Source organism: Gavia stellata, unplaced genomic scaffold (assembly GCF_030936135.1).
Source record: "Gavia stellata isolate bGavSte3 unplaced genomic scaffold, bGavSte3.hap2 HAP2_SCAFFOLD_146, whole genome shotgun sequence".
Lineage (NCBI taxonomy): Eukaryota > Metazoa > Chordata > Aves > Gaviiformes > Gaviidae > Gavia > Gavia stellata.
Genome location: NW_026776880.1, coordinates 107,399 through 133,571, shown reverse-complemented (window position 1 = coordinate 133,571; position 26,173 = coordinate 107,399). Strand labels below are relative to the sequence as shown.

General features: G+C 47.3%; 1 protein-coding gene across 1 annotated transcript; it reads left to right on the top strand.

Moving 5' to 3' along the window:
- Positions 1 to 25,404, top strand: LOC132321380 (syntabulin-like). The gene is given in 9 exon segments (XM_059834884.1): positions 1 to 112; positions 13,252 to 13,400; positions 15,021 to 15,120; positions 15,557 to 15,676; positions 17,825 to 17,927; positions 19,827 to 20,090; positions 21,000 to 21,134; positions 24,222 to 25,136; positions 25,138 to 25,404. Coding segments are annotated over 9 exon segments (2,052 nt in total). The 3' UTR covers positions 25,292 to 25,404.
- The last annotated feature ends 769 nt before the right edge of the window (positions 25,405 to 26,173 follow it).

Sequence of the window (26,173 nt, the reverse complement as noted above, 5' to 3'; positions counted from 1 at the left end):
ATGAAGAAGCTGGCCCAGGAGAAGTGGGAGCGGGCGGCCCTGCAGAAGTCACTGGGCCAGCGGCAGTTTTTTGTGCAGAGGGAGACCAACATGGAGACAGCCAGCGAGTACGGTACCCATAACCCGCCACTCTGGCACCGTCCCCCGTAGCACCCGCATGCAGAGGACATCTGGAGGCAGAGACCTGCACCCACATGCTCCAGCCCCAGCCCTCTCCCAGATCCCCCTTTTTGGCTTAATTCATTAAAAGAGTTGGCTCTTTGCTTTGTAGTGCCTCTCTCTGCTGGCGGTCATTTGCACAGCGGGAGGGGGGATGGGGGGGTTAATGCAGCCCCTGCCCACCCCGCGGGTGGCTGAGCTGGGCTGGGGATGGCCACTGAGAGGATGGGTAGATGGAGCATTGCTCCGGGTGGCGGGCACCCGTGGGAGACATCACTCTGATCAGCATCAATGCCAGGAGGACAGAGGCCTCCATCGCTGCCCCAGTACCAGCATCACCGCCCCGGTACTGGCATCACTATCACTGCCCCAGCACCAGCATCACTGCCAGCGAGCTGGATCTGACCCTGGGAAGGAGCTGCGGGAGCCCCGGGGGAGCAGGCAGGGACTGGCTGAGTGCAGAAGACTCAGCTGGCACCTAGCTGGCGAGGGGGCATCACTGCCCGGGGCTAACACGCCGAGATCCTGGAGCTGCCCAGCTCTCTCCAGCCCCTCTACGGCCTTGGCCGGCACTGCTTGGACCTCGTCTGGCAAAATGCCCTGCCCACAGGTGAGCCCCGAGCCCCATTTGCTTGCAGTAAGCACACTGATCTTTCAGGAGGGCTTGATTTCCCCTAGGTGGGGCACTTACACCGCTTCTCATGGCCCCCCTCCCTCCAACAGTGTTGTTTCTTGATGGGTTCCGAGGGGGTACCTGGCCCCCCGTGGTACGTAAGGCAGCCACTGTAGCATTGGCAATTGTTTTGCTCATTACTCTTTCTTTCTGACTATCCCTATTCCGATACACTTGCCAGGCAGCCTCCAACAATTTCTCTAAATCTCTCATATCTGTCCCTTGCACTTTCTGTAACTTTCTCCTGATATCATCCACCGACTGTCCCAAAAGCAGGAATGTCAAATGACCCTTTCCCTCCCGAGAGGTAGGGTCTAAAGGGGTATATTTCTGCATTCCTTCTTTTAATCGGTTCAAAAAATCAGCAGGGGATTCTTTTCTATCTTGTTTAATTTCATACAATTTAGACCACTTCACTGATTTTGGGACAGCATTTCTCATTCCATAAGCAATCCATTCCCTGTACCGCGCTAACAAATTCCGGGCTCCCATCTGATTAGGGGCCCAACCAGGATTAGTAATCGGAACATGGTTATCCACTGTTCTGGGCAGAGTTCCAGCCAAAACCAGAGCCTGTACCTGGGTTCTAGCCGCTCTCACAACCATCTGCTTCTCTGACTCACTAAACACCGCATCCAACATTGCATCCACATCTTCCCAATCAGGGCCCTGGGTTTTAACAATCAATTCAAAGCCTTTAGCAACCTTTTCGGGGTCATCCCGGTAATCACCTGCAGTAGCTCGCCATCCCTCTAAATCTGCTAAAGCGAAAGGTACTTTAATTCTGACAGGTCCTCCCATTGCCTGTCTTAGTGGAGCCTGTATGATAGGTCCCACTTTACTTTGCATTCTGGTAATGATGGGAGAAAACTTAACATTAATCTCTTCCCTTTCCCTTGCCTCTGATTCTTCACCCCCAACAGTGCCAGCATCTCCTTCTCTATCACCTTCTCCTTCTGGTGGAGGCAAGCAATCCTCTAATCTCTCATTCTGTCAACCAATCTTTAAACATCTTTGCCCAATGCTGCAAGCCGAGCAGCATCTTTTTAGCTTCCTATTTTGCTTCTTGTTCTCTTTTTCTATCGCCAGGACCATAGGGTCCTGGGGTGCTAAATTGATTCCGCATTCTTTTTGCCATTCAGGGTGATTTCGCAAAGTGAAGAACGTATCTGCATAAACCCCTTCATCCCATTTTCCTTCTCGGCGCAGAAATAACATAAGCTGCAACCAAGTGTTGTACCTTAAAGTTCCGTTAAAAGGCCATTTTTCTCCATCATCTAGCTTGTCTAAAGGCCACCACTGGTTACAATATTTAATGAAGGTCTCACGATTTACAGTCCCTCCAGGTGGTCCCCCGATATCTTTCTAAAGTGGTCTAAAATGCAGCCCAAAGGGCTCTTTTTCAACACTCCGCCTTGTTGGTTCCCCATTCTGAATTTATAGGACACAAGGACAGGGGTCGGGGCACGAACACTACACACAACTAACAATTACTATCACAGTAAAATAACAACCATTAACTCCAACCATTAATTACCAGAGGTCCTTGTCTGCCCCCGCGAGGATCCGCCGAACCGGTGAGTCCCTCCAGAGAATTCTCCGGGGCCGGCCTAGGGAGTCGCCGACTCAGAGGTTCCTGCAGCCGGACAGAGATTGTCCCATCGGGGTCGCCGAAACTGAAACAACAAAGTAACTCAGTAACAACTAGTTGGTTATTAAGCAGGCATCCTTTAATACAGCGCTGGGCAGCACTGGGGATTTGTCCACCACGAGTGCTCCAACGGGTTAGCAAAGCACCTCAGTTCAGATACAGAAACATCATGCATATTCATCAGGATTCTAAAAAGGGCGGTCTCATGTGGATGAGTTCCCGGAATTCATTTGCATAGTCCAAGCATGCGCAGTGAAATTAGGATTAGGGTCTTTTCACCCTCCGGTGGTCGTTCATAGCCTTCCTCACACCGTCTGCTAGTTGAACTTCGGGCTTCCTTTGTCCATACATGGTCATGGAATTGGCCCATCCATCCTTTGGCCTCGGAATGTTACAAAAGGGTCACTTTGAACTAGTTCTTTGGCACTTATCTTGACACAAACGTCCCGAGTCCCTGTCATCAAGGATATACTCAGGAGGCATAATGAGCTACCTCAAGGCCCATTTGATCTTGTCAGGAAGGGAGTCAGACGTCTTGAGACATCCTATTATCAACTCTACTCAGCAAATAACTAAAACTATGCAAGTAAAGCTTTTATGTATGACAGTAGGGTCTCAGCCAGGGACCGTCAGTGATTTAACCCTTCATTCACACTCACTTTGTCAAATGTTTTTCAGCTGCAGTGAGACTCAGTTACTGTGATTTGTATGCTCCTTATCTAACATATTGACAAAAATGCCATATGGCAAGTGGGTATTTTTATGAGTTTCGTAGGTTTTATTGAGAATTAAAGATGGTATAGTGTGGTATTACTGGATCTCTGTATTCTGCTCCCCCCATCCAGAGCTGGAGTATCACAATGAAAACAGGGAATATATTTAGGTGTTACCGAAGTGTTTCTCAGCATTTCAAATGGCTACTGCAGTAAATTATTTCTATAGCTTTTCTCCCATCCCCGTAGTAAAATGTGTGCACAGAAATGGATTTCATACTTAATTTTTATTCTTATTTTTCTTTTGATAGGCAATCCTCAGGTAACACACAATTCCAAAGTCTTGGGATGCTCTAAAACAAATATTGCAAGCATGCCTGCCATCTTTTTTTTCTGTTTTAAAATCTTTCTTTGGACCAGGGATTTTCTTGCTGAGAGAACACACTTTTGCGTGGGTGTTCTCCTGAGGTTTGGAGGGAATATAATTAAAACTGAGTCTGAGGTTTTATTCTAAAATGTTCTAGTCTTTCATATTCCAGTAAGTAGACTTGTTGAAAAACAGAGGGGGATGTACTGTTTACATTTTGTCTGTTCTTCAAGAATTCAAAGAGATACTTTGCAATTTTTGGTGCTTTTCCTTGATTATTGGACTTGGAGATTTTTTCCACTTGAAATCTCAATGCAATAAACAATACTACAGAGCAGAGCACAGCAGTCATGGAAATGTAATTATAATGTATTTTACTTCAAAGAATCAGGATTATGACATTATTAAGGAGAAATTGCATTTATGGAAACAATGGTTTAAAATATTTAAATCCTTTGAAATACACAAATTTTCTGTTTAAGAATAAAAATACCAGTCTTGATGACATTTTTCTAGGGAAGGAATGGTTCATAATCACAATTAGAACAGTTTATCTGGGTAATCTTTCAGGAATCATTCAATACAAAACAGGGATTTTTTGTGTGGGAGGGTAGTTTTTGTCCTACAGTACAGTATTTATTTTAATAGGTCAGTCTTTCATTGTAGCACCCTGTCTGAATGACACTTCTGCTGGGCTGTGCTCTGTCCTGACTAACTTTCCTTTCTTTAGTAGCCAAAAGAGGAACCTGACAGCAAACTTCAAAGAATGGTGTGTTCTTAGGTGATGAACCTAATCACAGGATGCCCTGTAATGAACGGGCACATCAGCATGGGCCACAGCTGATCTGCTTTGGTTTTTTGGGCATTTGAGAGTGCTGGAGATACTTGCTAATACTTACCTGATGAGAAAGCCGTCCTTATTTCATTTTAGTAAAACCCTGCTTGCTTTTTAACAAGTGGCAGTGCTGAATGGTATGGAGTATGGTGGTATGTAGTCACCTTTTCAGAGCAGTGTCATGAGCGTGTCTTTGCTTGTGGTGTGGGTGCCTGTTGCTCTCCCATCTCTGCTGCTCACGGTGGGAGGAGGGGACTCGCTTTCAGAGAAGCCTCCCTGCCCTCCTGCTTGTGAAAGTCTTGTAGGGTCTAGTTTAAAGTGCATTGGCTTGCACATTGCTTTCCCTGCTAAGTACCCGCTTGCAGAATTTGCTGCATTCTGGTGTTTGGCAGCCCAGAAATGAGTCGCTCTGCTTTGTTTTTCTTCTGTATCGCAGTGTAGTGATGCTGTTCGTCTGTTGCAGCATCTTCTGATGAGCTTGAAGCTAAGGTGAGGAGACTAGAGCAGACTGGTCACCAAGTGGGCTTCTCTGTGATACAGAGTGGGGACCCGCTCTCAGATGTCTTTCAAGCTTGATGGTAAGAAATTCAAGTTGCAAAGCAAGAGTATTGTGGAGGTGAAAAGCTGAGCAGAAGCAAAATGTGGTAGAAACGAATGCCGTGGTTAGCTGACACCTAGTCCAGATTTCACAAGCTAGTGTAGCTGTAGCTCGTGTTCACACTCGTGCTCAGTGGCGATGCGGGATGCTTTGACCTGACTGAAACCCATGTGTAGCCTGTTCTCCCTTCTCCTAGCTTTTGTGATGTGCGTATCCTGCCAGTACCAGTACCTGGCACCTCCTGTCTGTCTGTCTGACAGGTCTGCTTGCACCCAGCCACACAAAATGGGGACATTTAGCAGCAGCACCTCAGATTATCCTAGAATAACCTTTGCTTTGAAATGCATTACTTCTTGCTAGAAAGTGGGAAAAGGCCAAGAACAAAATACCTTCCACTTGATGCATTTAATAAAAATTCATCTCTGTTCTTAGATCTGCCTATTCTATCCAAGGCTTATTGCATTCCTGAAGGGCAATCTCCTTGGTTCCTTCCTCTCTGCCTTCCCAAGGTGAATTCATTTGGTAGGGTGGAGGGATTCCCCTTTCTGCTTGGTAAAGTCAGTGTCGTATCTGGTGCTTATGGTAGCATCTTGCATTTGGGAAAAGCAAGCGAGGAACACTTGTTGCCTGTGGGGAGGCCAGTAGCGAGGTTTGTAGTTGTTGTGGACCCTTGCAGAGCAATATCGCATCTGAGCCATCCTGAGATAGCTGTCCTGAGTCCACATGCTTTCCCTTTGCTGTATGTGGTTCTCTGTGCTTGAAGCGTAGTCCTGCCGGCAGTTATATTTAAATGGGAATGCTTTTAGGAAAGATATTTCTGTAAAAGTACTGATATTTTATAATTCTGTAAATAATGATATCTGTCTGTAGATTTCTATAAAATAGATATAAAGACTCTTCTATTTAGCCCGAAGGGGTATGTCTCTGTATCAGATACTGCCCAAGAGTCTGACCAGTTCACTGAGTTCCTGGGTGCCCTCCACAACAGGGTGAAAGCAAGGTTAGCTGAATGTGCTTCCTTCTTCCTGCCAGGGGAAAGAAAGGTGGGGGGAGGAACTTGAGCTGAACACGGCCAGCTTTCCCCAGGAGGAGCTGTCCTGTGTCTTCTCATGTTCCTGCCAGCCCTGTGCTTTCCAGAACTGTTTTACTTGCCCCATCTGGCCTCAGATGGCTTCAGATGGGAAGACCTAGCCTTGAAACTCTGCCTTCCTTTCTGTTACCTGTTTGCAATGGCTTTAGTGTGGCCTAGGCTTGCCATGCTTTTGTTCTCTAGAAGTGATGGAAGGTAAGGCTGGTTGTCTCCAGCAACTCCCCTGATGTCCTCGGAGCAAGTGTAGTGCTCCGCAAACGCTTTTGTAGAGGTCTTAACATGAGCAGTTGCTGGTGATGAATTGGGAGAATACTGGAGTGACGTGAGAAATCTCTGGGGATTCATAGAATTTGGTAGGTGGGGGGGTGTCCTCCTGATGCCATCTGGTCTGATTTCCTGCTCGGAGCAGGTCCAGTCAGATCATGTTGCTCAGGGCTGTGTCCAGTCCCGTTTGGGGTATCTCCAAGGAGGGAGATCAGCATCATCCCTGGCAACTTGTTCCAGTGCTTGGGCAGCCTCGTGGTGAGCAACTTCCCTTGTCTTGAGTCAGAATCTGCACCTTGTCCATTGCCCCTTGTCCATCCAGTGTGCCCCTCAAGAAGAGTCTGGCTTTGTTTCCTCCAGTGAGGGAGAGAAGTAGGAGAGAGAAGTGGGGCAAACACCCCCCCAAAACACACACCCAACCCCCTGCCCACACACCTCTGCCCCGTGTAGCATCTTCTCTAGCTTTTCCTTTGTCCTTTGCCAGTAAGTTCCCTTCCTGTTGAGCAGTGGCTTGCATTTCCCTTAGCTTCCAGTAGCCTTCCAGAAGTCCTTCCTGTTGTCCTTCATCTCTTCCTAGTTTGCCTCCAGCGGCTTTCCACAGTCCATTCCTGTATGCTTGCGCAATGTCTCTCTGTTCCTCCTGGGTATCCCATCTCTGTCTGTGCCTCGTGTGTTCTTCCTTTTTGGTGTTTGAGGTGTCTCAGGAGTTTCCTGTCCGTCAGTGCTGGCCTTCTGCTACTTGTGACGGACCCTGTGTTTTGGCATGGACCCTTCTGGTGCCTGGGGAGGTGGGGGCTGTGGTCCCTGAAGTTCAACCAGTTGCCCTGGGCCCCTTTGCCCTCCAGGCCGGTCTCCTGTTGACTCTTGCCTAGAAGCTCTTCAGGAAGCGGCAGTCTACTCTGCTGAAGTCCAGCATTGTGATCCTGCTGGTTTGCTCACTTCCCTCAGTTTTTTAAATTCTACAGCCGAATGGTGGCCGCAGCCCAGCATGCCCTTAACCTTGGTCAGTTTTTCTGTGTCTGTGGACAGGGAGTCCAGCGGAGGGTGGAGACAGTGGCCCCGTCATTCTGCTTTCACACATGGGGTGTGAGACGATACTGCTCTGTGCTGCTGTCCCCTGGATGCCTCCTCGCTGCCCCCGGCACCGTGCCTGCAGGGTCGGAGAAGGCTGTGGTGGTGTATGTGGTTGCAGGCCTTCCTCACTGGGTTAGCCAGCCTGCTCGCAGAGACTCTCTTGTGCGCTCAGTCAAGGGAGCCGTGTCCCTGGGCCGGCAGTCCTTATTCCTTGTGCTCCTTGAGGAAGGGTCCTGTGGTCATAGGAGCCGAAGCCCTGACTGTGCCACCAGCCCAGTGGTGCTAAGCAGCAGGATGTGTTTGCTCCTACTTGAGCCTTCCTGAGGACAATCCTGCCAGAGCCCCGGGCTCTTCCCCCTGGATGTCATTGGGATGAGGGCCTGATGAGCCTCCTCAGCCTCCCTGGAGCATGGTGGCCCTGAGCACCCAGTGAGCTGCAAGCCACTGGAAACTTCAGGCCAGGTTGGCAGAAGGGTGCCTCTACCTAGCTGCAAGAGGAGAGCTCTGATAGCTGCCAGCCCCCCGGCAGCCTTGCCTTGCCTTGCCTCACCCTTCTGCCTGTGCTCTACAAAGAGGGCATTGCCTGTGTATGGGCAGGAGCGCCCCACCGTCCCCTGCCTCTCTGGGTCTGTTGTGCAGATGAGCAGTGTATGTTCTAAGTACAGAGATACCTCTCTGCTCTGTAGACAGCCTGTATTCCGCATACAGGCAGAAGAGCCTCATACTTACTACCTGCGTGCACCAAGTCTTTGCTCTGCAAAGAGAAAAGCCTCACCTCCCCTGTTTGTGTGCTTCTATAGGCAGAGTGTGCCTGATGTACAGAGACACTCCCCAGATGTCACACACAGGTGGGTGGGAAGGCCCTGCCTCACCTGGCCCGTCTCTGCTCCATCACCAGAATACGTTTTGCATCCCAACAGGAAAGTGGTGTGTAGTGCTCTCCATATGTATTCTTCATACAGCCATTTTATAGTCTGTATGGTGACAGAAAGCTATTGCCTCACCTTCATATTCTGTTGGTTTCTGTTCTCTATACAGCCAGTTTTCATTGCATAAGCAGACCCAAAAGCCCTGCCTTGGCAGTATCTAGTCCATGAGTAGACATGCTTTGCCTGCATGCAGTCTATCTGCAGAAGAATTAGAGTCTGTATCTGGAGAGAAAAGCCTCACCATCTCTTTTCTGATAGGCAAAGTATATCCTGGTATACGCTGCATACTGAGAAAGCAAGCCTGGCTTTGCCCGTCCATGCGTAGTCTTGAGGAAGACAGTATGTAGTCTGTATAGTGACAGAAAAGCCTCCCCTTGTTGCTGGCATGTTGTGTGCACACAGATGGTCGTTATTAGATGTAGAGGTAGGTGAGGCACTGCCTTTATATGTACATGTGTTATATTGAGCCCATATATTCTCTATGCAGACAGAAAAGCCTCTCATCACCTTGCCTGCCTATATTCCACATATGCATAGGCTGTATTCAAAGAAAAGATTGACAAGCCTTCCTCTCCTGTCGAATATATTCGATAGAGATAAACCAAATCCTCTCTTCAGCCCTGTGTGTATTTGGTAGTTAGGATCTCTTGTGCATAAAGACAGAAAAGCGTGACTGTATGGGTCTTCTATAGTCTTCTATGGAAAGAGGCTCTCTTCTGTAAGCAGAGAAGACCTGCCTCAGCTCTTTGTATCTACTCTACGTAGAGTTAGGACATATTCTATATAACGGCAATACGTGAGCTCTATGCAGAGAGAAAAAACATACCTTGCCTTTCTCTCTGTGTATGTCTGCATGTAAAGTGTGCGTATTCATGTGCATGTGTTCCAAGTCAGGACAGCGTATGCTCCACACACAGAGAAAAATGACCTTCCTCCCTTGACCTTGAAAATGTCTGTGTTCCGTGCAGAGACAGTATCGATTCAACATGAAGACATCGACATTCGTATTCAACATAAAGACATGAAGCGTAGCTTCCCCTTACCTGACTGTTTTGTGTAGTATGTACACAATTAACACATTGTATGTCTATTCTGCATGTTCTATGTGTGTGTTCTGTGTAGAGAGTGCATCTACGGAGAGAAAAACATGGTTGTGCTTCCTGTGTCTGTATACTCTTTTTATGCGTAGATAATCTATCTTCTGAATCAAGAGAGGAAAAAAGCCTCAGCGAGGTGAGGTCAGCTGAGGCTTCTCTTCCTGCAGGCAGAGAATATAGTGTCTGTGGGTGTTCTGTATAGACCGTGCATGGGGGGGTGTGTATCTGAGTTTGCAAAAGACATATATTTATGTGTATCTCTATGCGTCTATGCGTATGATTCTGTTTATACTTGCTGCATGTTTTCTGTGTATATTCTATGCCTATAAAGGTACCGAGATGGTGTCATACCTGTGTGTATTTTATATCCAGACAGAAGTTCCCTCGCTTGGGCAACGCAGGACTTGTTCTGTATGTAGACTATACGCAACCTACAGATATTGTAACTAAAATGAAGAAAGCTTCAGCTAAGCAAGGTGAGGCTTTTTTGCTTCAGTGCAAAATACACACTTTCTTGTTTATGCCCTGTTCACTGGTGCAAAAACCTCAGCCAGACTCTTCTGAGTGTAGGCAGTAAACATAGTGTCTAGTTCTATTCAAGCTGTAGATGGAAAGCAGGGACATAGTCGAAACCCTTTTGTCAGTCTGCCAAGTCTCTGCTGTCTGAATGTCTTCTACCTTCAGCCTGGGGAGCTCGGCTGAGCCTTCTGTGTTGCCACAGACGTGGACTTTGTGCTGCTTGTGTATCTCTTAGGTAGCGGGTGAGGGCGAGGTGAGAGTGACCAGAGGAGCAGGGAGGTGGCTCCCAGGTGAAACAGGAGCTCTCCAGGTGGTCATTTAAAGGGGCTGAGGGGAATGTTTTGGGGGCCACCTTTTATCTCGGCCAGAAGGGGCCTTCTGTGAGTTGCAGGTTTCTTCAAAGGCAGAGAAGTGGATTGCACCCCTGCGCCAATGCCACCTGTGAAGGGTGAAAGCTCTCTAGGAAGCATTAAGAGCGGTGGGCCGCAGAGTTGACTAATCCCTGTGCAATAAACAGGAGGGGTCTGGGAAGAGGTGCGGCATTTGTGTCCTCATCAGGTGTAGTCCGACTCTGCGCAGGCAGCCTTTCCGTTGTGGGAATGTGCAGTGTGGCTTTTTGGCACAGCAAAACGAGGGAGAAATGAGGACTTTCCCAGGAGGCCCTAGGAGATGAAGAATTGGGATGCATTCAAGGACTTTCACAGGACTTGCTAGGAATGACTGTCTCTAGGAGACTGCAGGAACGTTGTACAGCTGTTGGCTAGGAATTTCCAAATGGGAATAAAAATACCTGTTCCACTGCTGTTTTCTAGGATTGCCCACAGTCTGGGATTGCCCACACTAGTTTTGAAGCGTGTGAGGAGCACATCACCATATGGCTCTGGAGGAGGGCTTCACCACCTGGTTGTTTTTCTTGCAGTCCTGCGCTGTTTGGTTTTTTGGGAGCTGTCCAGCCTGGGACTTTCTGGGAATGTAGTGGTTCAATGAATCCTCCAAACACCATGAGCAAACGTGGCAAGCAAAAAGAGAAGTCCCAGACTGCCACTTCCAAGAGACTCTTTTCCACCCCCTTGCTGGTCTTCTCTTTGTGCCCGTGCAGCTGTCTTCTGCAGATGTCTTCTCAGCAAACAGAACCCATGAAGCAACCACCTCAAAACCAACCCACCAAACCGAGGCTTATTTTTGGAAGCCTCATTTTGTTAGCCTGCCTAGTCAAGCTCTTCAGGTCCTCCTCCTCCTCCTCAAAACCAGATGGCCCAAGGACTATTTCATCCAGTCCTGAAAGTGACAGAGAGAATCTGAATCCTTTTTTCTGAAAGGTAGGTCAGAACTTTTATACAGTATTTTTAGGCTATAGGAGTAGATTTGTTGCCCCCTTCCCTGCAGATCATGCCACTTTTCTGACTTGCACAATTATAGCTACTCTGTTTCTTGTAATGAGATAGTCAGTCTGTCATTTAGTCAGAGAAAAGACGCAGGTCAGTCAGGCATGCTCCTTCTTAAGTGAATGCACGTAGGACTCCATCTGCTTAGTTTGATGGTGTTGATTAATTCTTTCCTTTGCAAATTCTCCAGAGCCTTGCATACTACTGATGTCAAACCCATTAGGCTATAGCTGTGCAGCTGCCTGACTCCAGTTCTTTGGGGAAATGTTTTCTGTAGCTCACTAACAAATCTGCAAAGTCAGAGGTAGAAGATGTCGGAAGTTCTTGCTCTGAGATAGGACTTCAGTTGCATGGGCAAGTTCTTTCTGAATTCTGAAACAAGTTCCCTGACTGCTTTGATCCAGCCTGCTGAACTCAGTCCTTGCTTCCTTGTCCCACATGTACATTCCTGCTCAATATCATTCTTTTTGTTTAAAAAGGAGACAAAGGATTTGTTTGAAGATCATCTACATACAACTCAAAACTGGGAATCTCCCTGCCTGCCTCCTGACCTCTTTCCTCCTGTCCTTTCTTTTCATCTTGGTGAGGCTGAAGACTGCTCTAGTTTGATTTCTCTTAGGACATTCCCCTGGCTGTTTGTGGTTCTAACGCTTGTCATTCTATTCCTGCAGTTCTTCTCCCTGTGACACGGCTAACTCGTCCCCATTCCCAACTGCCTTCCTCTCCACCTGCTGGAGTTGCTTAAAGAAGACTTTGGTTCGGAGATCTTCCCCCCAAAACCTGAACCAGGTGAGGGCAAAAATGCGTCTGCCAGACGGCCAGTTGCTGCTTCCAGAATTGCCCCCGGTATCTTTTGTTTTGTTCTCTGCTCCCTTTGCACGCGGGACTGTGGCCTCTCCCCGTTTGTCTTTCTGTTGCTGAATTTGACTAGAAATCATCTGGTAGCACTGAGCAGAGCTTTTCCGTGGCCAGTGTGTGCAGACCTTCCAGAGCACTTCAGCTCCAGTCATAAATACCAGACTGGCCAGCATGGGCCTGTATGTCAGGGGAAGGATCCATACAGGAGATGTCTCTGGATCTGGCAGCCTTACATACTGCTGGACTCTGCCTCTCTTGAAAATGGTGATTGCCTGAGCCGTTGGGCAGCTCCTTCAGGCTCTGTAGGGGAAGAGAGCGAGCAGCAAGGTCGTGTTCTCGAGGATCTCGGCTTGAGAATGCCGTTTATGGAAGAGCCTCAAGTGGGGCTCTTGTTCTTGTCCAGACTTTTGCTCTGACACCATCAAGTGCGGAGGACTGGGATTTTTCAAAAGCATCATGTTTCTCTTTGGGCTTCCTGCGGAGGGGTTGCAGTTGTGCAAGGCATGTTGGGGAGCTCAGTCTTCTTTTGGGATGCTCTCTGTGGGACTGGAGGACAACTTATTTGAGCTGCCTGTATTTCTGGAAGGCTTACCCACATTTGCCTTCCATTGGAAATACTGCTTAGTGGAACTTGGTTTTAATTAATAAAAAAGGGCGGGGAGGGAGGGGTGTGTGAATAGCAGAGTGTGAGTGTACAATGAATGATCTTCTCCTGTTTAGAGTAAATGGTTTTATCATTAAAAATATCCCTTCAGTGTTCCAAAATCAGTTCCCTTAAAGACTGAAGTGCTTGCTGATGGATTCCTAGCTGACAAAATCCCCTCCCAGCTTGCTTCAATATGAAATCCTCTTGAAAGTGGCATTGAGATTATCTGGCGTGATTTCCTTCAACTAATCATACTTGTCTAAAGCCTGTATTTTTGTTCCTAAATACTAGGATCAGAAGTTCATAGAAACATCTTCTGTGTCTGGTTTAAATGAGTTAAAGCTATTGTCGTGTCAGGTTGAGGGTTTCTAAAGTTATTTTTTCCTCTTTCAGAGGGAGATGAACACGCATATCTCGCCCTCCAGGAGCGAGGACGCCATGTCCGGGTTCAAGCCCGTGCTATCCTCAAAGCTTGCGTCCTGGAGTTGGGCATGGAGGGGCGTCACCCTGGGAAGGTGTGGTGTGTTGTAGCAGTTGGAGCTGTGAGGTCTGGAAGGCACCAGCACTGTGAAGTCTGGTGGGTGGTGGGGGGTGGATGCGGCTGTTGGGGGGTCCGTCATTTGCATAGCCCCGCCCTCCCCCGCACGCTTCAGAACGTTTGGGTTCCGGTGGCAGTTTGTGAGTGGTCCCTCCCAGGTGGCTCAACGGACCCAGCACAGCCAGTGGATCCCGTTGGAGCTCCTCTCTCTGGCATAAACCCCTCCGTGTTTGTGATTTAGAAGAGGTGACATTTGAATCTACAGGTCTCAGATGACGTTCAGGAGCTGTGGGCTGTGGGTGGGGACTGTCTCTCTTTCCACTTCCTAAGTGGAAGAGCTTTAAGAGGTGAATCTGCCATTTCCCTTCTCCTGGGGGTTACGGGAGCTGTTGGGAGGTGAGGGAGATGTAAATTCACGGTCTTGAGCCAAATTGGATAGAGCAGAGATGGACTGTCATTTGTCTGACCTCAGTTGTGTATCTGTAATGTAGCTGTAATTGTCTCCGCCTGCGGAAGTGGACTGAGGTCCTATTTTGTTTTAAAGGAGATATAACAAATAAAATCAGTGAGTCTAGTGTGCGGTCTTTCTGCCCAAATATGTAAGCATTTACTTTAGGATAAGGTAAGCAGTGCCTTGAACTCACTGGTTCTACTGAGTAACTCTCTGTTGTCTATAAATGGGACCGAGGTTGGCTCAGACGTGGGTGTCTACGTTAGAGACATCTGTGTTTAGTCAGATGAATCCCACCCCAGTCTCCTGTGGTCCTCATCAGGTCTCTGACAGCTCTGCTGTTAGCCCTTATGGAAGCCAAGTACAGTCTCTGTCTCTTCTATTTCTCCTTTTTTTAGGGAGGTTTATTTGGGGTTTTTTTTCGTTGAACAGAAAGTCAGTCTTGGGCATTCAGCTGCAGAAGAAAGTTTGTGTTTGAAGATCACGCTTGGATCTTTCAAGTAGGTCTAATTAGATGCCTTTTCCTCTTCCGTTGATCCGTAATAAGCTTAGGCACTCTCTGTTTTTTTGTCCTGTTTCTGAGGACCGCTGCCCAAGGCGCCTAGCATTGCACAGGGAAATTTCTGTATCATCTCATTTCGCACCATGAGCTTTGTTAGTCAGCAGGAATGAATTATTTTTAGGACATAAGCTAACTAAATTGCACTGAAGTGAAAAAGGTGCTCTGTAGCTTCCAAGAGGTAATATTAGAATATAATCGGAATATAAATATTTTGAGCAAAAGATGCTTAAAAATTTGGTAAAAATTAGTAGCATAGTGCTATTTTTTTAGTTTGGATTTTTATACGTTTTAGATTTTAAAGTTTGAATTTAAACCAATTTAGTTGAATTGATGTGGAAAACATGTTCAAATAGCCAAGCATTTCTTTCAAACGAGAATAAGCAAAGTAGCACCTACAAAGAGTGTTTCGGCTTTAAAGTGTTTTGTATTTTTGAACCCAAATCTACAAGTTCCTGTTGTATTAAAGTGGCCTGGAAAAATGATCTTTTAATTCTGTGTTGCAATATTTATGAGCCACCCCTGTCTCAAAATGGCTGCTGTTGCTTAGTGGAGACGTAGGCAATTCGTGGTTGGGCTGTGGCCTCTCAAGACATGTATCTCCTTTTGTTCAGAAGACTCTCAGGCTGCAGGAAGCACCCAGACGTCACAGCAAAAATGGAGAATGCAAAAAAGAAGTCAGCAAGTTACAAAGGAGGAATGGGCAAGTAAAAGGCAAAAGCCTGAATCCCATCTGTCCTAAACAATGAACTGCTCAGCCCTGGGCTGGCGGCACAGGCCACCTGCAATTCAGGGTGTCGGGCACAAATCTTCCGCAGTTAGGTACTTATCTCCTTCCTCACAGAAAAAAAAAAAAAATAAAAAGAGATCCCTTTTACTTAGTTCAGTAAAGGGAAAAGAAACTTCTATTTAGATGTGTTTGCCTCTTGGAGGATGGACTTGAGGACAGAGGAGAAGGGTGCCCTAACAGCAGGCTGCTTGGCAGGCTGAGGGGATGTGGGGAGTCTGCTCCAGGGAAGCTGTTCCACTTCATATCATTCAGTAACGGTTTTATTGAGGGTTTGAAGCCGAGTTCCCAGCAGGCACACCATAACTCCTTTCTCTCTCTCTCTCTCTCTCTGGCCCATTGATGGTCTCGATACTGCTCCAGATGTACAGAAAGTGGGATGCCCACCGTTAAAGGGAGGTTCTCGCCTCAGGATGCCTGCCACCTCGAGCTTAGCCTCACGCTTGGTCCATGAGAAAGCCACGGCTCCGACTGCAAAGCTGAGTGAGTAGGGGATGCAGAGATGGGACTTTTGCAGGGAGCGCCTGAGCCGCCGGGCTGCTGGACAGGGTGAGACCCATGCCAGCCAATTCATCTTTTAGCTCCACATGCCTTTTGGTAGAGATGCAGGTCTCGTGGGGATTGTGGGGACGTGCTCCTGCATCTGGAAAAGATGGCTGAGTTCTGGCATAAGAAGGGCCCTGGGGTTTTGAGGTCAGAGTTGAGGCAGGTATGGAAGATGGCAATAGCTGTGATCTTTAGTCAAAAAAATTCCTTTTTGTATATTCAAGCAGGTTTTTTTTTCTCTCCTCTGCTAATCCAGTCTGGAAGATGAGTCAAAAAAGAGAAGCCGATGCTACACACACTGCGCACTCTTAAGTATTTGTTTTAAAATAGGTGTGAGGTCAAGCTAGAACATGGTTTGCAATTTGGGTATTTACTGCAGCAAATTTTCTGCTCTTTCTGACTGTTTTCTGTGACTTTCAGCCAGTTCCACCTCCACAGAAAGAAATACTGTGCATATGAAAGAGGCCATTATGAATCTTCCCTTAGGAGATTTGTGTGTGTGTGTGTGTGTGTGCTCTGCTTGTAAACTACAATCTTCATTATTTATGCCAGTGTTTAAAACAGCTTTCTGATTCTCTGGTTCAAATATTCCAAACCTACTCCAGCTACATTTTACTATGCACAACTCCCACCGACCATCAGATTTTATTTCAAGTCATTTTTCATGAAATAACACGCATCACAGCCAGAATCCTGTGTTGCTGTTACCTGGTTTTCTTCACAGTTTTCCAGCTGTATTCCTCCTCCTTGTGACAAACTGTGGCCAGTATTTCTTTTTATCTTAGAATACACAAATTCCCGTCATCTCCCTTCCTAAACAGTGCCCTGTAATCCTGTTATAATTGTTGTTGACATTTTTGGGATTCCTGCAGGTTATTAACGCCTTTTTAATGAGAATCCTGGGATTGGAACTGTTTTCTGAACAATGTTTACTCAGGAATTGGTAGATTATTTCTTTTTCTATTTTCCTTTACATCCCCTATTTTTTTTTTTTGTCTGACACCTTGTTATGTTCAAAGTGGAACTATGGGACTAACTGATTCGGGGCTTTGCTGCCAAATCAATACATTAAAGAAAACCTCTGTTTCAGACTGAGCAAAGATGATACTCAACCTAAAATATTTAGAATGACTGGGGAGATTTTTTAATGTTTTCACCCCTTTTTAAAAGAAGAAAGAAATTTGACAGTTTTCAAAATTAAACTGTCGTTTCAGACAGAAAGAAAATTCTGGTTTTCCATTTTCTGTCCATGTTTGACTTCAAATCATAAATAGTTTCAGTGTTCGCTGAACTTTGTTTTTTGGTGGCCAAATTACTTCCCTAAAAGTTTTTGTTTCCCTCAGAGCGATTCCTTTTAATATTTTTTGAGCAGTGTTGAGTAGATATGTCTGTACGTTCCTTCTGTTTACGTATCTGTATTTATATGTAGGCATAGAAAGCAAAGGGAATGTCTTTATCTTAGTCATGCACATCTCACTTACTTGATTCCACTGTGGTATAAGGCCATGGGGTAAGTGGTGGTTACTGGGCTCAAAAGTGGAAGCTTGACCATAAAGACCTAAGCAGGTCTTTGCAGAGAGATAGTAGTGGCATTTTGAACATTTGGCCCCTTTAAACACTGGGATTTTACTTGCGTTTATGTACCTAGATACCTAAATCCTGGGGAGGTTGTGTTTTAGATGCCTTCACTCTATGTTTGGTTCTCATTTGACATCACAATTGTGTGTTCCGAATCACTGGGCTTCTGAAGGAGCCACGTGAGCAGCCTCATTCACGTGCTGATGGCTGTGAGAAAGCAAACAGGTTGTCACAACAAATGTTCCTAGCTACATCCTAAAATGGTTTCTGTAGTGTGAGGGTTTTGTGTTCAAATGTTTTTTTCTGCTCTTGTTGAAGTGCCAGATCTGAAGACATGTTGAAAATCTGGAACAAGCCCAGCGCTTGTCCTCAGGGATGTTTGAAAATTCATGCGACTTCTAAAATTCACTCAGGACGGACAAAGGAAGGATGCTTGTGATTCATTGTTATTTTGAAAACAGACTTTGAGTTATCATCATGTTTTTACTCTTCCCTTTTCCTTGCCAGGGAGTGAAGCCGATTTCAGTGCTTCAGGCAGCATGGGCGGTATTTCAGCGCCTGAAGTCCATGTGTCTGCTGCTGGAAGCAAAAGATCTTCTTTTTCTCTCAAGTAAGCAAAGCAATCTTTCGTGAATAGTGCAAGCGTCACTAGTGCAGATGTAGACTACTCTGTAAGGTCTTGCAGCTAATACAGACAATAGCAGTATTGTGAGTTTTAAAACAATTTGGGTGATGCTGTGCTCTCGGGCAGTACTTATGTTGATGAGAACTGTGATATGAGAAAGAAGAAAAAAAAATACAAATGCTGTGTTTGGAGACCAAAACCAAAGAGTTCAAACATACAGGACTGGTTTCCTGCCCTTTGTGGAAGAGCTGGCAGGCAGGCTGGGACTGGCAGTGGGATAGCCCTGTGCTTAAGGCACACACGTCTCCAAGGTCGCAGCGTGCCCCAGTGTACAGAGGTTGGCAGAATGATGCTTAATGAGCAGTTTCCTGTCTGTGTCATGAGACTGTTGGAAAAATAAATGTTACTTAAGTGCTCTCTAGGTTATACCTAAAAAGTAAAGGTACTGGCTGGGGGAAAAAGCAATACTAGATATAATATGAAGCCCTAAAATCACCTTACTTGCAGTAAGATGATGTATCATTTCATAGATTATTGTGCATTTAAATATAACTTTACGTTAGAGCATACTGACCTACTTAATTGGACAGAAGTCCTCTGTAAGAATGCTCCTTCCAATGCATGGCTGTGTTACGCACAGTCTGGGCAAATTCTGCCTCACACAAGAGTTGATGCTGTACTGTACCGAGTGGAAAGAGATGTCTCCTTTGCAATATGTTCTCTTTTAACTGTTTGGCTTAAGTCGCTGTGAAACGTTTCCACGTTGTCACAAGCCACAGTCCTGCACTTCATTGTGAAATGGTTATAAAATGACCCAAACGGCAGCAGTGCGATGAAGGTCTGCAGCAGCCACTCAACCACCTGTTCCTTATAAACGGTTCCATTTTCGGAGAAGGGAGGAAACCAAGTCAGATGATTTTGAGAAGAGAGCTTGCTTCATAATTCTGTGGTATTTCAATTTTTATGTTTAAGCTTTCTCTTTTGCTGGCTAGATTTGCCTTTTACCATATTTTTTTGAAAACAGCCCTTCCGTTACAGTTTAGAAGAACAACTGGCATGAGAGGATGAAGTTAGCAGCGTAGTAGTGCAGAAGGCAAAGCAAGTGAGCAACTGAGGAATGCCCCTCGAGAAGCTGTCCTCAGAGCACCCCAGCCCTTTGGCAGCTGTCGGGCAATGCAGATACCAATTGCTGTCAAGCACAAAGCTGACAGTCCGATTCTTTAGTAAAGAGTGGGAAAAGAAAGGTAGATATGTACGAGGGAAACTGGAAGGAAGAAAGAAAAGGCTGTGCTTTTCTAATACTCTTTCAGACTGCTCACAGTGGGTTTTGAACTATATCTAAGCAAGTGAATAGCTGACAATGGCAGCTGAAGCAGCCGGTATGCCAAAGGCAGGAAAGAACAGTGGCTCAACCAAAATCTGTTTTCACTGCACGCTGTGATCCTTCAGGCTGCTTGCTGAGGAGCTTGAAAGCAGTCTTACAGCAGACCTCCGTGGACAGGCATCTCTATGCAGACTTGGCTGGGAAAGGCTGAAGCGTGGTTCTTCTGGCACTAGTCCAGGCTGCAGTTCTCTCATTACTTAATGGAGTCAGAGGTTCAGGGAACGTGGATGATCTGATGGAATCACTGGGAATTGTGCTGTCCACTGAGAAATGTGAAAATGGCCGAGGTTTTCCTAGATCACGTAATTCAGACTGAGTGCCCCACAGTCAGTGAAAGAACGTGCAGTGGCTGATGACTTTGGGACTGACTTTCTTCACAGCCACTCACAGTTTCCTGTCTGTTTTAGTGTTTAGACAACTTTGTGTGTAAAATAAGACGCATAATGGGTTGCGTGATGAGGATAATCCAATATGTCTTAACCGTGTTGCTTCCCCTGCAGCCGTGGCCCTTATGGTCGGGATAATGGATCCTTATCCTACAAGTTCTTAGCCAGCCCACCTGCTTCCTGTGAAAAGGACCCTTTGTCAAGACTGGGCAAAAGCCAGCTGTGTCCTGCTAACGTCCGCCAGAATCACAGAGCTTCTTCAGCCAGCAGGAGCAAGTCAGGCTCACGCAAAGGAAGCGACAGCAGCTCAGTGATGAGGCAAGTCTTTATTTCAGCATGCCAGTGTTCAGCGCACTGACTTACCGTCTCTGCACGGTAATGTGGCATTGGCTGTCTCGGTTGCCGTGCAGGTCAACTTGCTCCTCAGCATAGGTGTGACTCCTCATATTGGTGGCTCGCCAGTCAACAGGGTGCTCCATCCCCTGTAAAACCTTTATTGTTTCAGCACTGTAAAATTCAAGGTTACTTTTAGTCAAAGCCCTTTGTAGTTGGTTGTCACTCCAAGGCAAGCTCCTTCATGGGGTTTCATGGCATCAATTCCCATGTGGATTTACTGGTTCTTTTGTATAAGGGTCCTTTCACTTTGGAGAGTCTTGGCTGGGGTAGTATAGAAAATATGATCCACTCAGGTGAAAATTCACCCTGCCCAGCCTTAGGCACCTCTCTGTGCAGTTTCCTGTACAGGAAAGAAAACAGATACCTGTCAGAGCATGCAACCCGTATTGCAGAGAAGAAATTGCCACCACACTGCTGCTGTTTCCCTCTCTCTCTCTTAACAGCCAAGCATTATCAGATGCGCACCTAAAGCTAGACAGGATGAATCTAGGTTTCAGGGTGCTCAGCTTCCTACCTGACATGTGGAGCTGAACGCAGTCCCTACACTACCTCACCTGACCGTGTCTGCAGCTGGGTGCCTTTGCCGGTGGCCCGGCTGCCTGCCCTTGGGCACACCACACCTGTTTAGGGTGAGGGGTTGGCTGGGTGTTTTAAAGTTAAATGTCTCCCTACACTGAAAACAAGTACAATAAATAGCAGATTTTGCACTATAGCCACAAATCAGCCATTTCCTCAAGTACTTTGATTTGCCAGAGGGAGTCACTAGTGCGGACACTGAGGAGCCCCAAATGAGTCAAGCTTTGTATCAGTCTATGGGATGTTTTTCTTTTTGCCAGGACTGAAGAACTGTAGGAGTGATGTCATGTGATGTTTGTTTTTTTTTCTTGTCACCATTTCTTGTGGTGACAATCACAGCATGAAGCCAGAAAATCCAGAGCAGTATTTAAATTCTCTGCAGCAGAAAGAAGTTACAGTACGGCATTTGAAAACAAAGCTGAAGGAATCTGAGGGCAGACTTAAAGAAAGGTATATTTCACTTCAGAAATCAGAGGCAGAAAGATTTATGCAGGAGCATTTAGGGGTGGGAATCCTGAATGTTTTTACTCATTTCTTGGCCACATAAAGTCTTCATTAAGAAATTTGAAATGTGATCAATCTGATTTGGTTGGTTTCAGATATTTCAGGTTTCATAGCGTGCTCCGTGAATACGTACCATGCAGTTTAGTTATGAATATGGCTGTCTCTTTTTCCCTTTTTTGAACTTCCCTAGCAGAATATTTTTAAAGGGTCATTTTTTACCAGTCTGATTTAGCATTGAGACCTTTTCTACATAAACCAGTTTCTACCTGCAGGCATGTCTTAGCTTAGTCTCCTGTTCTGCCTTACTCAGTGAAATATGACTACAGCTGTCCCCCTTCTCCCCTAATGAAAGAAAAGCTCTTACACAAACCAGTGTGCCCGCTTGTGGTTTTGTCGCTTAGATACTGAATTTTTTGCAAGAGCCCTTTGTATGGATGCTGAGCAAAGAAGCGACAACGTGCATTCCACAGCAACAGACGTCATCTCTTTTGCTAAAGCTGCACTCTGAGAGCTGGCTCTCCAGCACACACAGCCCAAGCGGGCACAAAGGGGTGTTTGAGTGGAGCCCCAAGGCAGAGTCCCAGGGACAACTTGGACCAGCTCGGGATAGCCCGACCTCTGCATCTGGGAGGGCTGGATCTCAGTAAGGGCCCCCTCTCCCCACTTGCTTGCAAGTCAAGGCAGCAGCCTCTGGCTCCACGCTGGGCTGGGTGGGTGCAAAGCAAGCCAGGTGCCTGCAGCCCCGAGCCCTCCTGCTGTCTGAGGCCGGTGTTGGCTCTGGCTGTACGTGACGAGCTGCTGGCAGGCACGGGGGACGCATCCAGGCAGCAGTTCCTCATTTCATAGAATCACAGAATCATTAAGGTTGGAAATGACCTGTAAGATCATCAAGTCCAACCATCAACCCCACACCACCATGCCCACTAAACCGTGTCCCACAATGCCACATCCACACATTCCTTGAACACCTCCGGCGATGGTGACTCCACCACCTCCCTGGGCAGCCTGTTCCAATGCTTCACCACTTTCTCAGTATAGAAGTTTTTCCTAATATCCAACCTGAACCTCCCCTGGCGCAACTTGAGGCCATTTCCTCTTATCCTATCACTTGTCACCTGGAAGAAGAGACCAACATCCACCTCTCCGCAACCCCCTTTCAGGTAGCTGTAGAGAGCGATGAGGTCTCCCCTCAGCCTCCTCTTCTCCAGACTGAACAACCCCAGCTCCCTCAGCCGCTCTTCATCAGGCTTGTGCTCCAGACCCCTCACCAGATTCCTTGCCCTTCCTTCTCTGGGCACGCTCCAGCACCTCAATGTCCTTCTTGTAGTGAGGGGCCCACAACTGAACACAGCATTCGAGGTGCGGCCTCACCAGCACCGAGTACAGGGGCACGATCACCTCCCTACTCCTGCTGGGCACACCATTTCTGATACAGGCCAGGATGGCGTTGGCCGCCTTGGCCACCTGGGCACACTGCTGGCTCATCTTCAGCCGGCTGTCGATCAACAGCCCCAGGTCCTTTTCTGCCGGGCAGCTTTCCAGCCTCCAGCTTTCCATTTCCTCCAGGGGGAGGCAGTAGGTGAGATGTTAAGCGCTGCACTGGTTGGACCTTACCTAGAGCCAGCACTTGCACCTCAGAATGTCCAGGATCAGAGCACAGCCCACAAGGCTGCTGGCTGTGTGGCGAGGTTGGTGACTCTAGTGTCGTGGTTTAAGCCCAGCCGGACTAATCACCACACAGCTGCTCACTCACTCCCCTTCCTCAGCTGGACAGGGGAGAGAAAATATGAGGAAAAGGCTCGTAGGTCAAGATAAGGACATAGGGAGATCACTCACCAATTACCATCATGGGCAAAATAGACTTGACTTGGGGAAATTAGTTTAATTTATTACCAATCAAAATCAGAGTAGGATAATGAGAAGTAAAACCAAATCTTAAAAAGCAACACCTTCCCCCCACCCCTCCCTTCTTCCCGGGCTCAACTTCACTCCCGAACCTCTTCCCCCCCGAGCGGCACAGGGGGATGGGGAATGGGGGTTGCGGTCAGTTCATCACACGTTGTTTCTGCCGCTCCTTCCTCCTCACACTCTTCCCCTGCTCCAGCGTGGGGTCCCTCCCACAGGAGACAGTTCTCCACGAACTTCTCCAACGTGGGTTCTTCCCACGGGCTGCAGTTCTTCACGAACTGCTCCAGCATGGGTCCGTTCCACGGGGTGCAGTCCTTCAGGAACCGACTGCTCCAATGTGGGTCCCCTGCGGGATCGCAAGTCCTGCCAGCAAACCTGCTCCAGCGTGGGCTCCTCTCTCCACGGCTCCACAGGTCCTGCCAGGAGCCTGCTCCAGCATGGGCTTCCCACAGGGTCACAGCCTCCTTCAGGCATCCACCTGCTCCAGCGTGGGGTCCTCCCTGCGCTGCAGGTGGATATCTGCTCCACCATGGACCTCCATGGGCTGCAGGGGGACAACCTGCTTCACCATGGTCTTCACCACGGGCTGCAGGGGAATCTCTGCTCCGGCGCCTGGAGCCTCTCCTCCCCCTCCTTCTTCACTGACCTTGGTGTCTGCAAAGTTGTTTCTCTCACATATTCTCACTCCTCTCTTCTCCGGCTGCCGCTTCCCGGTTTTTCCCTCCTTCTTAAATATGTTATCACAGAGGCGCTACCACTGTTGCTGATTAGCTCAGCCTTAGCCAGTGGCAGATCCGTCTTGGAGTCGGCTGGCATTGGCTCTATCAGACATAGGAGAAGCTTCTAGCAGCTTCTCGCAGAAGCCACCCCTGTAGCCCCCCCCTGCTACCAAAGCGCTGCCACGCAAACCCAATACACTCTAGTTAGCAATCAGCCGGCGTGTCTGGGCAGCCGACTTACATCTCTGCCAGCTCCGTCGAAGGCAGCAGCAAGTGCTGCATGGAAAAACTTGCTTCTTTCTTGGAGCATCTCTGCAGCATAGCCATCCCAGTGCAGTGGAGCCTCACGTTGACTCTTTAACTGACCGGTCAGCAGAAGCGTTATAACTTTTTTATTTTGCTACAGGGAAGTGGAAATAGAAGAACTCAAAGCTCAGCTGGGACGGATGAAGGAAGACTGGGTTGAGGAAGAGTGTCATCGTGTGGAGGCAGAGCTGGCCGCCTTGGAAGCAAGAAGGGAAGTTAAACAACTCAAGCAGGTTATTGAAAGCATGAAAAACAGCTTGGCTGAGAAAGACAAAAAAATGCAGCAATACTTCATAGACATAAGCATTGAAAACAAGAAACTGGAGTCTTTGCTGCAGAGCATGGAGATGGCTCAGAGCAGCTCTGTGAGAGATGAGCAGTGCCTGGAGCACAGGTGTGACTCAGAGGGGAAGCCGTTGGTGTTGTGTGCCACAATGCCAGACAGCCTCACCACAGAGGACCAAGCTCTGGAGGAGGTGGCAGATAGTGGGCTGCTTCTTAATGAGGGCACAGCTAACGGGACTGATTCCTGTGAAGACAGTTTGACCACCATAACCTCTGAGTTGAGTGATCCAGCTCCCTCCAGTTCTGCTGTGACTCAAGAGATGCTTGAAAGTGTTCTGGATGAGAAAGTAACTTCTTTCCAGGAGGAGGAGAAAGTCAGCAATGTGATGGTGGAACAGGCCATCCAGACTGACGTGGTGCCATCTAGCCTAGATGTGGAGCAGCTCATTCAAAACATCTTCAGAGCTCAAGACGCCTGTCCTCTAAGCCCACCATCTTCACTGAAGGAACTGGGTGAATTCTCTCCTGGAAGGTTCAGTGACTCTGGTATCGTAGTGGACTTAACTCCAAGTCATTTAAACGCTGCCATCCTTTTGTCTCCTGTGGAGTCTCCCTGCAGGAAGGTGGAGCACGGAGTTAATGAAAACCATTTCGTGAAAGAACGTGATTTTACAGAACCTCATGATGATGAAGCCTTTGGGTATGTCAAGACAGGAATAAAGAAGAGATACTGTAGCAGCCCCTGTTGTACCAACTATCCTGTGGGCTTTCCGTACTCGGAGAGGAGGAACAGATCCCGTTTACAGTATTGGAGCATTGTTTTGTGTTTGCGGCCTGGTGGCCCTGCACTCTTTACACCATATACCCTTCAAGATGAGAACCTGAAGTCCACTCCATCCCTGGGCACCGGCTGGCTGAGGCAGAGAGAAAGAGGGATGAGAGAGATCGTAAAAAGTTATTGTCTATTCTGGTAGTCCACCATTTTGCTCCTGACTATTTGATTGGCACTATAAATTGTTTCGAAAACACATTTCTTGTTTCAAAATGAAAAAGCTGAACGCTGTAGTTCCACAAGATGGTTTTAACTGGTGTTTTTAACAGTACTGCTGCCTACAGAAATAGTCTTCCTGCTCCCAGGCACTGTGTCCCTCCCCTGTGCTGGTGTCTTTCTGGTGCCAGCACATCTGCACAGTGAACATGACCAGGGAAATCAAGGAGAATTACAGCTAGCGCTCTGCCATGTTTGTTTGCTGAATTAGCTTGAAGGTCAATCAGTTTCCCTGGCTGGTTCACTGAGCAAACGTACAAGTGCTTTGCACTGGCTCAAGGGTAGCAGGAGATGCGCATGGGAACAGATGGCCGGAGAAAGGTGGGGTATGTCTTTAGGCAGCACTAACCTGAAACATTTGTGAAACTACAGTGTTAAGTGAGGGACGTGGAGACTGGTTCCCACTAAGGGTATCACTCATGTACTCCAGAAAGGCTGCTAGTGTTTACAATTTGTTGTCCAAAGAGTCAATTCAATTTATAGGTAAAACCCGTATTTCCCAGGAAGCTTCAAGCACATCATTCATGCCTGTCTCGTGTAGTGCTCTTAATCGTTGTTGGGAGTCTTCAAAAGTGTTACAATGCTAAGTATGGGTGTGGATACACTTTGAAGATTGATGTTGTTTTGAAGTCTTAATGAGTTGGAACCTGATAGTCATTTGAGCCCTTTGAAATACTTTGTATAAATGTGTGGTGTTTTAACTTACTGTTTGTTTAATC